We start from the raw sequence: 14,049 nt of genomic DNA, 5'->3' as shown, positions 1-14,049 counted from the left end.
CATTTATTGGATATAGACACGTTAATAATGTTACTCAGATCCAGTGTTGGCACACCTAATTTTAATTATAATGAATCCCTTCCCAACTGGACACCCATGGGATCAAATAAAATGTCCAGTTTTAATGGATGTCCTGTTTAGAGAGTACCTGTCCTGTATTGATATTTTAAAAAGAACCATGAAAAATGGCTTCACTGAACCTGAGAAAGAGGTCATATTTACTCAACAAAATTAATTAAGAGCCAAAATAAATTTGGTCATTCTTTACTGGTGTCATATTTGTTTAGCAAGTTTTGATTACAGATAACCGATAGACCTTGTTTAAGTAAAATACGACTCTTGATACCTGCAGAAATCATTTGTTACATGTAGGTTTGTAATGATGCTTGTCATTTTGTTGGCTCTAAATTGTTCTTTAAAACATTATGTTTAAGAATGTACCACAACATCGACACCTTATAATGGAAGAATTTTTTATTTTTATAATGGAATTTTTTATATATTTTTTTTAACCCTGTTTTAAAAAACAAGAAGCCAAAAATGTCTGCTGGCTCTAGTTAATTTTGTACAGTATATATTAATCAACTGCAGTATTTGGTCTTCACTTGTCCATAAACCAAATCAACTAAGCAGACATTAGATTACACAACAATAAAATGTTGCCAGAAATAGCCATCTTTAAACATTTAAGCAGATCAGTCTAGAAATAATTACGGAAAACAAATTGTATTATTCAAGAGGAATACAACATGTCGAAAGTTTAGCAAAAGATAATAGTCAGGTTTAGAATGAATTTTTTTTCCAAAATGTTAAAATTGAATTTGATGTTTAAAAGAACCCACATATAAAGAAACCTCTCAAAACCGGACCCTCTGTAAACCAGAATTCCCCCAAAACCAGACATTTTTCACGGACCTTTTTTAAAAATCAGTACAGAAATTAACCTCTCTAAATGAGATACCTCTTAAACCGGACATTGTACTTGGTCCCTAGGGTGTCCGGTTTAGAAGGGTTTCACCATACAGTATAATATGGGTATCACCATACAGTATAATATGGGTATCACCATACAGTATAATATGGGTATCACCATACAGTATAATATGGGTATCACCAGACATTTATGAAAGGAAAGAAAGAAAAGTTTGTTTTGTTTAACAACACCACTAGAGAACATTGATTTATTAATCCTCGGCTATTGGGTGTCTAACATATGGTAATTTTGACACAGTCATAGAGAGGAAACCCGCTACATTTTCCCATTAGTAGCAATGGGTCTTTTATATGCACCCATCCCACAGACAGGATAGCACATACCACAGCCTTTGATATACTAGTCGTGGTGAAACGAGAAATAGCCCAACGGGCCCACTGACGGGGATCGATCCTAGACTGACAATGCATCAAACGAGCGCTTCACCACTGCAGTCTGGGCTACGAAATTGTAGTTTATGGCTGTATAATATTTCATGTTTTCAAAAGAGCTGTTGGTTATTCATTCTTCACCCGGACAGCTGAGTGATCATTCTCACTTTCATGCAAATTAATTGCCTAGAAATAACAACTTTAACAGATTTTATTTGAAACTTCACATGATTGCTCGCATAGCATCATTTAAAGAGAGTGATCTTCAGCTCGCCTTGATTTTGCTTGTGGCAAAGACTGAAAAGCTATTCTGTGATTTCAACTTGTGTAAAAATAATTTAAAATATTATAATAATTGTCTCAATGTGTCTTACTAATATGTTTTGTACCTCTGTTTGGTAGTAGGTTTTTTCTAGATGTATTATAGCTGAGGGGTTTTCTTGGGAGGGGTTGTAGGCAAAATATGCAGCAATTCTTCAAGGTATTCTGGAAATCCCAACATAGGCCCCTTCCAAAAAGAAAGTGGCAATGAAAATTACCAATTTCTGTACTAAAATGTTCCAATATATACATGTACATATATATATTTAATTATGTCTGTTATAATAAATTAATTTACTGCATCATTCAGTGGCCTCGTCGGTGGGCCCATTAGGCTATTTCTCGTTCCAGCCAGTGCACCACGACTGGTATATCAAAGGCTGTGGTATGTACTACACTGTCTGTGGGATGATGCATATAAAAGATCCCTTGCTGCTAATCGAAAAGAGTAGCCCATGAAGTGGCGACAGCAGGTTTCCTCTCTCAATACCTGTGTGGTCCTTAACCATATGTCTGATGCCATATAACCGTAAATAAAATGTGTTGAGTGCGTTGTTAAATAAAACCTTTCTTTCATTCAGTGGCCTGAAAAAATATACTGAGTATAATTTACTCATGCTAATTTCCTGGGCGATAAATCCCTGATGTTGTAAATACAGGGTTTGAACTTAACAGCAGCACCAGTGACAGTTGTCATGGTGATATAATTACAAACTTTCCGCTTTTATACGATTTCCTCAATTTTGACTGGACAATGTCGAAGAAAAACTGAATGTTATCCTTCGATAAACCTCAGAAAATGACGTCATTACGCCAGCTGGGACGTCATTACGTAAAACAGGTCATTTGATTTATGTGTATTTTAACTAAATATGGTGTGTCCAGGCGCTTGTGTATACATTTTAGAAGAGGGTGGGAGGTTAAACTGTGGCTAGCGAAGTTTATGAGAGGTTAAGACATGCTTCCCCGGAAAGGTATTGAAAAAAGACAAAATGTGCTTGATCAAGGGGAGGGTTCGACTGCCGTAATCCACCGTTTGCACAAGCTCCTGTCTTTGTAATTACATAAAGTCTGTTTGTAATTTTTTAAATGAATATATCTATGTACAACTGTCACAAACTGCATAAAATTGTGTAGCGTAGTGAAGGATTTTAAACTAAACACCTCAGAAAATGATGTCATTACATCAAATGGGACGTCATTATGTAAAGCAGATCATGGGAAGAACGTCAGAAACTGATTTATGAATTATGTGTGAATTAACTAAATAAGTTGTGCTATTTGTAATTATAAGAACTGTTTGTCATTTTTTGGCGAATTTATCAATGTATAACAGTTACAAATTTAGTATAACATCGCTTTGCTACGCTACATGATTTTATACAATTTGTTTCTGTTATACATCAATACATTTGCAAAAAATGATGAACAATTCTTATATAAATTGTAGTAGGCCAGGGCTTTACTAACAACATGTTTTGGAATTGGAATAACAGTTATTTGTTTTCTTTACCTAGCAATATCTTTTGATAGGTTTTGGAATTATGTGGTAATTATTAAAAATTAATAATTTGTTTGTTTTTGAACACCTGTTTTGATAACAACAACAATGAAATCTGTATCAACAACCAAGTTAAAATAATTCTGGTAACTTTGAAATGATTGTGTTTAAAACTGAGACAATTTTTTACCATGATCTCTTTTGACCCTGTGAATGATTGGATAACTGGTTTTTGAACTGTGATCCTTTGTTACATTGTAGGTGGTTGGATGACTGGAGGAGTAGCAAGCTCGTTCAGTGGACAGAACATATCACCCATGGCAACACAGACAACTTCCATCAGTGGTCAGGATATACTATTAATGCAAGAAAAGGTATATCATATTTTTGAAATCTGATTTTTATTTCATTTCATCCTTGCTGGTACCAACATGAGTTAGAAAAAAAAGGAAGATAACCATCTAAATTGTTTGCTTGGTATATACTATGCAATGTTAAATGCACAGTAGTTAGCCCAAAATAGATTAAATTCCCTTATATGTTTGATATAAACCAGTGGTGCCATGTTTATAGTCACCAATTAAAATAATGTGTAAATTTGGATATTATATAAACATTCCTTCCCTTTCTTCTGTAACACTAGACACCAACTACATCATGTGCTGGGGTGTTGGTAAACATTCCTTCCCTTTCTTCTCTAACACTAGACACCAACTACATCATGTGCTGGGGTGTTGGTAAACATTCCTTTCATTGTTTTACTACATCAGGATCAGAAGCTTCAGCAGCTATCGGAAGAAGTGAATCGACTCCGCACCCAGGAGTACGAGGCTTTCCGCAAGGATCAGTTCATCCAGCAGTTACAGCAACAAGTGACGGACTTACAGACACGAATACAGCAGGTATGGACACACGGACATGTGGAGACGTGTCTTTAATGAATAGTCGTGGAAGTAAATGTCAGATGGATGGACAGAATGAGCAGATGGATCGATAGATGGATGAATTGGTGGATGGATGGATGGTCACAGTTTAGTCATATTGAAGGATAAATGGGTGGATAGATAAAGAAATGAATGGATGGATAGATAGACTGATGGATGGACGCAGATTAAATATTGATGAATGGATGGAAGGATTGTAGAAGGTGGATGGATTGATGAGTGCTTGGATCAGTGGATAGATAGATGGATGAATGGATAGATAGATGGATGGATGGATGGATATGGGTGGGTGGACGTATGGACGGACAGACAGACAGTTGGTTGGTGGGTGGGTGGTTACGGTTGGTGGGTTGGGTGGATGTTTAAATGGAAGAACAAACAGATATGAATCTTCAAGAAAGCAAAACAAATATTTGCTCTTATTCCCCCCCCCCCCATACCCTTTGACTGATCTAACCAATCAGATGACTCTAATTTTCCATTGTTTCCATGGTATCCACATTCAGTCACATGACCACCTTATTCTCTCCTTGGAGTAAACATTTAAAAATGTTCTTGTTTCAGGAACCGTCAGTAATTATGGGCCGAGATGCCGAACTAACTGGCAAACTGGTGACATTAGAACAAGAAGTGAGTTCGAAATCAAACGAAATAGCGCAGCTAAAAGAACAGGTTGGTATATTCACTTTAGTTCTGTAATTGTTTTCAAGTGTGTCACTTCTGCTAGCCGGTATATCCGTGTGTGTGTGTGTGTGTGTTCCTTATCACTGCCTACATCTAAACCAATAGGGCCGGATTTACAAAGCCTGTTTATGTCTTACACGCATGTAACTACATACATGTAAAATGCCTAAACACCTGTTTATGTCTTACACGCATGTAACTACATACATGTAAAATGCCTAAACACCTGTTTATGTCTTACACGCATGTAACTACATACATGTAAAATGCCTAAACACCTGTTTATGTCTTACACGCATGTAACTACATACATGTAAAATGCCTAAACACCTGTTTATGTCTTACACGCATGTAACTACATACATGTAAAATGCCTAAACACCTGTTTATGTCTTACACGCATGTAACTACATACATGTAAAATGCCTAAACACCTGTTTATGTCTTACACACATGTAACTACATACATGTAAAATGCCTAAACACCTGTGTTTAAGAAAAAATAGGCTTCGTAAATTCTGCTCATAACTGTTTTTATGATGACCATGTTTGTATTTCTGTTGTAACAAGTCTACTGATAACTTCACAAACACTCTTCCCTGCTCCTATCCTTAAGGTGTTACATAATGGTTGATTTGGGGGGGGGGGGTTGTGGGGGTGGCTTTATATAATTATCACTTTATCTGCTTTCAAGACTAACACCCACATTTTCACTTGTTCATGTTTTGCAGTGAGTTGCAGTGGTGCACATAATATGTTATGTATCTGCACACACACACATACACCACCAGCTGTTTTTATTCTTCGTCTTTTTCACCATCTGTCACATATATCATGTATTTCATACCAGTGATTAAACAATGTGCTGGGGTGTTGTTAATGAAACTTTCTTTTCCTGTTTTAATTAATAATCACTGAATAAACAGTGTGCTGGGGTGTCATTAAACACACATTCCTTTCCTTTCCTAATAGCCACTGATTAAACAATGTGCTGGGGTGTTATTAGCGAAACTTTCTTTTCCTTTTTTAATTAATGATCACTGATTAAACCATGTGCTGGGGTGTCATTAAACAAACATTCCTATCCTTTCCTAGTAGCCACTGATTAAACAATGTGCTAGGTTGTCATTAAACAAACATTCCTTTCCTTTCCTAGTGGCCACTGATTAAACAATGTGCTAGGTTGTCATTAAACAAACATTCCTTTCCTTTCCTAACAGCCACTGATTAAACAATGTGCTGGGGTGTCATTAAACAAACATTCCTTTCCTTTCCTAACAGCCACTGATTAAACAATGTGCTGGGGTGTCGTTAAACAAACATTCCTTTCCTTTCCTAACAGCCACTGATTAAACAATGTGCTTAGGTGTCATTAAACAAGCATTCCTTTCCTTTCCAAATAGCCACTGATTAAACAATGTGCTAGGTTGTCATTAAACAAACATTCCTTTCCTTTCTTTCCTAACAGCCACTGATTAAACAATGTGCTGGGGTGTCATTAAACAAACATTCCTTTCCTTTCCTAACAGCCACTGATTAAACAATGTGCTGGGGTGTCATTAAACAAACATTCCTTTCCTTTCCTAACAGCCACTAATTAAACAATGTGCTGGGTGTCGTTAACAAACATTCCTTTCCTTTCCTAACAGCCACTGATTAAACAATGTGCTGGGGTGTCATTAAACAAACATTCCTTTCCTTTCCTAACAGCCACTGATTAAACAATGTGCTGGGGTGTCATTAAACAAACATTCCTTTCCTTTCCTAACAGCCACTAATTAAACAATGTGCTGGGGTGTCGTTAAACAAACATTCCTTTCCTTTCCTAACAGCCACTGATTAAACAATGGGCTGGGTTGTCATTAAACAAACATTCCTTTCCTTTCCTAACAGCCACTGATTAAACAATGTGCTGGGGTGTCATTAAACAAACATTCCTTTCCTTTCCAAACTGCCACTGATTAAACAATGTGCTGGGGTGTCATTAAACAAACATTCCTTTCCTTTCCTAATAGCCACTGATAAAACAATGTGCTGGGGTGTCATTAAACAAACATTCCTTTCCTTTCCTAATAGCCACTGATTAAACAATGTGCTGGGGTGTCATTAAACAAACATTCCTTTCCTTTCCTAACAGCCACTGATTAAAGAATGTGCTGGGGTGTCATAAAGCAAACATTCCTTTCCTTTCCTAACATCCACTGATTAAACAATGTGCTGGGGTGTCATAAAGCAAACATTCCTTTCCTGTTTTAATGTCCACTGATTAAACATTTACCTTTTTTAATTAATAGTCACTGATTAAGCATTACACAAATATTCATTTCATCTTTTTTTCTTTTTCAATATCAAATAGCCACTTATTAAATAATGTGCTGGGGTGTCATTTAAAAACAAAAAAAAACACCCTAAAATTTCTGTCTCAGATTTTTGCGTGTCTTCTTTCGATTAATGGAGTGTTGCCATGGTAACAAGCGAACACATTCTGCTCTTGTAGCTTGCACAATTGCAGCAGGAACCGGGCGGCAATGCGGCTATTTTACGCCACGAACTCACGGAAAAAATAAAAGAAGCAAACAATGCTCGGAACGAGTTAGAGAGAACGAAGAAGGACAAAAATATAACATCTGGTCTCGTGACGCAGATGCAGAGAGATATGTCAAACAAAGTAAGTTGTTTAGAAAACACTATTTGATTTTTTAAAACTTTAAAAAATTAGTTTCTTTTTATATTTACGTGCCACGGAATTGAAAGAAAATTAAAAAAATATATACTACCTTGATTTAACAACATACATGTATATGCAAGAAATACATGTATGTCAAACAAAGGAAGTTGTTTAGAAAATACTAATTGATATTTTTAAACTTTTAAAAATTAGTTTTTTTAATGTGTTACAGTACTTAATAGAGTCATATAATTATGATAAATTACTTTTAATTTACTTACCTTTATGTGCAATACAGTTATTTGGCAACTAAATTGCTCTGCTTTGTAACTTTTGAAAGCTTAATTAGTTAACAGAATGAATAGGGGTTTTTTTTCCAGACACTTTTTCGCTTTAGACTAATGCAATTTGAACAGTAATGTTTAGTTTTGGTTTGGTAATCATTCTAGAATTGAAGTGTAGAATAAGCCACTCGTTAGGGAGATAACTCTGTAGTTTTGACTGCTTTTAGATAGTTAATGTTGATAGGGATTGCAGGATTGTTGTTTTTGGTTAAGTTTGGTAAGTATGAGAAAATATTGAAAGTTAGAAACAAAATTTTCAGTTTATGTATATATATTTTTATGTATTTCTTTCATTTCCTAGAAACTTCTTTCCTAGATTCATGCAGAAAAGCCTAATTTTCCCAATTTCCTCATTTTGTTACCCATATGCTTATAGCCTTTAAACAAACTGTAACTTATTGTCAAATATACATTAATACATTTTCACAAATTGACAAAAAAAAGATTTTTACAAAAGGTAAAAAAAAAAGTGTTCTAGAAAAATTAAGTACGGTACCTTTAACTCGTGATAATGAAAATAGTTTTATGGAAAAAAGATTTATGGATAATAGATTTATGGATAATAGATTTTATGGATAATAATTTTATGGATGAGAGTTTTGTGAAAAATAGTTTTGTGAAAAATAGTTTTATGGAAACTAGTTTGTGTATTATCTTTATAAAGATGGAAGACACTGGTGAGGTGAGTGTCAAAGATATCCGTTATTCACAGATTTTAAAATAGTTTAACGACACATTTTATTACTTCACATTATTTGACTTGAACACTTAGTTTTCATTACTGTACAAGAAACATGACACCTGAATAGACAATTTTGGGAGAAAATCTTATATTACCGGTAATGCATCTCCCTACATTTAGAAATATAAAAAATACATTTTGAAAATCATTTACATAAATTTAGCCTGAACCAAAGCTTGAAAAAGAAAATAATAATAATATATAATTTTACAACTCAGCTTGTTATATACTTTTCCTTCCATTGGATATCAAATATATTATTTTGCACACTCACATATTTGCACTTATCTATTGATGATAATCAAAATCGATCAGTAACAATTTCAATTAGATATTATATTTTTCTGGTAATAAAAGCAAATTATATACATTTATTTATCTGTAAAATTAACTGTTAACATTAAACACATGCATTTTTCTTTTCCAGTATATCCAATTTTCTAAGAGGGAAAAGGTTAAAATTAGAGAAATTGAAAAACAAAAATAAATATATGTAATTTCTGTTTATTTGGAATTCAGAAGTGTTTATGTACTGTGTGAAAAAGGCTGCATTTCCAGTATTAAGCTTAAGTAAAATAGTTGCCTCCCTTGAAATCTTCTCCATAAACTACAGACTAAAAACAATTAGCAAGAAATTATACACAAATGTTTATTTGCTCTCAATCTGTTAGTATTAGTTATGCAGTAAAATGAAGGTTTTTTCTTCTTCATATGAACCCATAAAATGCTTCTAAATCCCCCTACCATATATACATTTCTTTTTATAATTAAATGTTAGATACCGTGTGTTTCAAACCCATAAAAATGCTTCTAAATCCCCCTACCATATATACATTTCTTTTTATAATTAACTGTTGGATATCATGTGTTTTAAACCTGTATAACTATAAGATAAAAGGGTTAAAATACATTTCTTATTAGGTTACAAGAAGTGTTGTATTTTGTAACTTCCTACAATTAAGGTTAGGTTTTGAATTAGACATTGGCTGGAATAATCAATTTGTTTTTAGGGACACAAGAAAGAAAGAAGTGTTTTATTTAACGACGCACTCAACACATTTTATTTACGGTTATATGGCGTCAGACATATGGTTAAGGACCACACAGATTTTGAGAAGAAACCCGCTGTCGCCACTACATGGGCTACTCTTCCGATTGGCAACAAGGGATCTTTTATTTGCACTTCCCACAGGCAGGATAGCACAAACCATGGCCTTTGTTGAACCAGTTATGGATCACTGGTCGGTGCAAGTGGTTTACACCTACCCATTGAGCCTTGCGGAGCACTCACTCAGGGTTTGGAGTCGGTATCTGGATTAAAAATCCCATGCCTCGACTGGGATCCGAACCCAGTACCTGCCAGCCTGTAGACCGATGGCCTGCCACGACGCCACCGAGGCCGGTTTTTAGGGACACAAAAACATTCTCCCAAAACCATTTTCATTCTTTCAATAATCAAAGATAGAATACCATGAATTTCAGTGAATAATTAGAATGTTAAGGGATAAAGTATTACAAAAAAAAGGTTTCATATTAGGGTTACAAAAAGTGTTATTGTATTTTGTAACTTCCTAGGAGTCGCCCGACATGCATTACGAACTTATCTATGAAATTGGGTCACCACGCTCACCCAGAGTAACTCACACAGAGCCAAAACCTGAGTCAGATGTAAGTTAAATATATATGGCCAATCAAATTACAGTATTTTATTGGCTCGTGGCTGCTTTTCTTTTGTCTTTATTCACCAATGGGATTTTTGCTATTTATATTCGTAGTGCTTTTAACCAATTAAATCACAGTAGAATATAACAAATTAGTTTACTATTTTGTGAAGTAGTTTTATTTGTCATGTAGTCTTAATATTATATGCCAGTTGTTATGATTAGCTGTGTGGAAATTGTGTTAAATAATACATATCTTAAAATTGTGATGGTGTTTTAAATATATTCTTAGTTTATTTTACTTTAATTATAAAAGTGTATGGTCTCTTTATATCTTTTTTTCTAAAGCATTAATTTTGAGTAATTTAGAATCGGGAGATTTTGAATGTCTTACTAATACTGGTTATATCATTATGATAATATATTACTAGTACAGGTGACTTTAGTAACTCATTGTCATAACATTATAATGCATTAGCATGCATGACTGGTATCATACAAAGCATGAAATAAATATTGTATCACATCTGACAATACCTCACTATAGTAATATATATGTATATAGATACATGTATATATAAATGTATATACCTATAAATCTTCTCTTTGTTCTTTTAATGTAATAACTGTGTTATCATTACATCTAATAATTATAATAATTTATTATTTTCAAAAATGTATATTGACCTAAGTCATGTAACTGGTAACTCATTATAATAATTTATTACAGTATTTAAATATATATATATATTGCGCCAAATTTCAGTTTATAGTACAGTATTCAGAACAAGAAATGGAACAAAATGGCTGCCACAGTTATTTGATGAATTAAAAGTATTGTCTATAAAGTCATACATACCATGTATCTTTAGTAACAAGATGGTCACCATAGTGCTATTAATAGGAGATTAAAAGTATTTACTATATTATGGTTATTCAGATACAGTTACTGTATCTTCAGAAACAAGATGGCCATCACAGAGCTATAAATAGTCAATACTTTTAAATGCTTTCACGTTCACTGTATTTGTCATGTTTCAAATTTTTCACTCTTTAAATGCATTAATTTGTTGTTTATTTTTACATTATAACACTGTATTTATTATGATGATAGTGCTTACATTACAGCTTTTATAGCATTTTAGAAATTAACAACGAACATGTTATATTTTCATATTTCTTTAATTTGTTTTAACTGAGATTGTAATTAGAAGTGGTAATTTGTTGTAAATATTAGTACATGTAGGTAATTGTGACTGGTATTGCCAGCGGTGTGTTCATTTAATTGTGCTGGAGTGGTATCTTCAGTAACTTCTTCATTCATTCATTGAACCCATCTACCCATTTATTTATTTCATTGATCGATGAGTTGACATTTATTTATTTCATTGATTGATGAGTTTACATTTATTTATTTGTTCATTCTTTTTTTCCATCCATCCTTTTTTCCCAATATCCATCCATCCATCCAATTGTACATCCATCCATCTCCTCATCCATCCATCGGTCAACCCACCAACCCATCCATCTATCCATCCATCCATCCATCCATCCATCCGTCCGTCCGTCCGTCCGTCCGTCCGTCCATCCATCCATCCATCCATCCATCCATCCATCCATCCATCCATCCATCCATCCATCCACCTACCCAACCACCCACCTTCCCATCCATCCATCCATCCATCCATCCATCCATCCATCCATCCATCCATCCATCCATCCATTCATTTTCTAGCTCATGTTAAACTGAACTGATATTAGGACTAAAACTATTTTGGATGGTTGTTATTATATTTTTTCAGGATTCAACAATCAGCAAGTTGACGAGAGAAATCGAGATGCTAAGAAAAGAGATTCGAGATCGCGACGTTCAGCTCACATCTTTAAACAACAGGGTAGCGTAATGTTTAATTTTACAATATTATATGATGGTATATTAAAGGCCATGGTATGTACTACCCTGTCTGTGGGATGGTGCATATAAAAGATCCCTTGCTGCTAATCTAAAAGAGTAGCCCATGAAGTGCCGACAGCGGGTTTCCTCTCTCAATATCTGTGTGGTCCTTAACCATATGTCTGATGCCATATAACCATAAATAAAATGTGTTGAGTGCATCATTAAATAAAAAAATTATTTCTCTTTTTTTTTTATTATATGATTCTAGAAATGGGACTCTGGAAAGGGACATCTTCCTAGTCGAACAGGGCAGGAAGTAGTCTATTTGTGAAACACTCACCATGTTTGTAGCAAAGGCTATGGTATGCACTGTCCTGTCTGTGGGATGGTGTGTATAAAAGATCTCTTGATGCTAATTTTAAAAAAGTAGCCCACATGTTTAGAACATCAGGGGCCTAATTCCAAAAGGTCTCTTAGGCTCTGCTAGACAACAAAGCATCCTCTTTGCACGTCTTTAGCACTGCACTGCAAGATAGCAAAGTTCTGAGAGTTTAGTGAATTAGACCCCAGGTTGTTAAATAAAATTATTTTTTAACATTATACAAAATAACAACAAAGACAGACATACACACACAAATTGACTTGTTTGTTTTCCAGTGACTAGCAGAATGTTGTGTGTATGGGGTGTCATTGTTTGATGTGTGTACCTGTTTCTATGAACAGATTACCAAGTTGAAGGACAAACATGATTCTGGGTCGATGAGAACTGATGACAGGAACGACGCTAGGGAAAGAGAACTGATCACACTGAGACAGGTGAGATAGACAGAGAATAACTAGTTAATGACGTACAATATCGGCTTTATTCTGTGAAGGTAAAAATAGGAAATTCTTATTCAGCCTGAACAGGATAAAGCAGATATCCGATGTCATTGGCAAGTTATTATCTTTATCCTATCTTTATCCTTTAATAATTTAATTAATTAACATGGATGGATGCATGATGGATGGATGATGGAGGGAGGGAGGGACGGATGGAGTGATTGATGGATAGAAGGATTGGTGGATGGGTGGTGGATGGATGGGTGGATGGATGCATGGATGGATGAATGCATGGATGCATGAATGGAAGGATGGATGGATCCATAGATGAATGGAATGATGGATGCATGGTTGATTGGATAGATGGATGGACACATGGATAGATATATGCATACATTAAATATTATTAGATTATATGTTAGGGATAAGGAGTTCATTATGCGAATGAATGAATGAAATTCATTATGTAAATGAATGAATTAATGAATAAACAAATTAAAAGATTAATAAACAGACTGACAAATGAATAATTAAAACTGGACACCAATAAATACTGCACATTTAATTACATCCCTACATGAATACACACAAAGCTGTATATGTCTCCAAGTCCTGTCATACCGTTTCAGAAATTCAAGGCTATTCCACACTGAATTACACCCCTATATTGATATACACACAAAGCCATATATGTCTCCAAGTCCTGTCATACGTGCTTCAGAAATTTAAGGCTATTCCACACTGAATTACACCCCTATATTGATATATACTCAAAGCTATATATGTCTCTAAGTCGTGAAATCCGTGTTTCAGAAATTCAAGGCATCAGAGAACAAGATCTCCGACCAGCATGACCTGGTGGGTTCTCTGCGTGAGGAGCTTGACAAGGCCAAACAGGCTCTGTTTGAGGAGAAGGACGTCCACCGCAAACTGCAGACCGAGATCGATGCCGCCAAGTCTCAGTTCCTGGACATGCAGCGCACAGAACGGGTGGTCAGGGTGGACATGGAACAGGCCACAAAACGGGTAGGAGCTGTTCTAGAGTTCATCTCAAGGGGTGGTGGGGTGGGTTGAACATGGAACAGGCCACAAAACGGGTA

The 14,049-nt window shown here is 34.9% G+C and overlaps 1 protein-coding gene across 3 annotated transcripts in view; it reads left to right on the top strand.

Annotated features, from left to right (window-relative positions):
* The window catches only part of LOC121390032 (forkhead-associated domain-containing protein 1-like), a 45,840-nt gene that overhangs the window by 9,466 nt on the left and 22,325 nt on the right, over positions 1 to 14,049 (top strand). Inside the window, exons 5-12 of one of the 3 annotated variants that reach the window (XM_041521732.1) lie at positions 3,449 to 3,561; positions 3,958 to 4,089; positions 4,696 to 4,803; positions 7,313 to 7,483; positions 10,145 to 10,237; positions 12,033 to 12,125; positions 12,851 to 12,943; positions 13,763 to 13,975. In XM_041521732.1, the coding sequence (XP_041377666.1) occupies positions 3,449 to 3,561; positions 3,958 to 4,089; positions 4,696 to 4,803; positions 7,313 to 7,483; positions 10,145 to 10,237; positions 12,033 to 12,125; positions 12,851 to 12,943; positions 13,763 to 13,975 (1,016 nt within the window). The remainder of the gene's footprint in view (positions 1 to 3,448; positions 3,562 to 3,957; positions 4,090 to 4,695; positions 4,804 to 7,312; positions 7,484 to 10,144; positions 10,238 to 12,032; positions 12,126 to 12,850; positions 12,944 to 13,762; positions 13,976 to 14,049) is intronic. The other 2 variants (XM_041521733.1, XM_041521734.1) reach the window with 2 other exon arrangements.

This window comes from Gigantopelta aegis, chromosome 15, assembly GCF_016097555.1.
Source record: "Gigantopelta aegis isolate Gae_Host chromosome 15, Gae_host_genome, whole genome shotgun sequence".
Taxonomy (NCBI): Eukaryota; Metazoa; Mollusca; class Gastropoda; order Neomphalida; family Peltospiridae; genus Gigantopelta; species Gigantopelta aegis.
The sequence above is the reverse complement of the archived record's forward strand: the minus strand, read 5'-3'. Positions and strand labels throughout refer to the sequence as shown.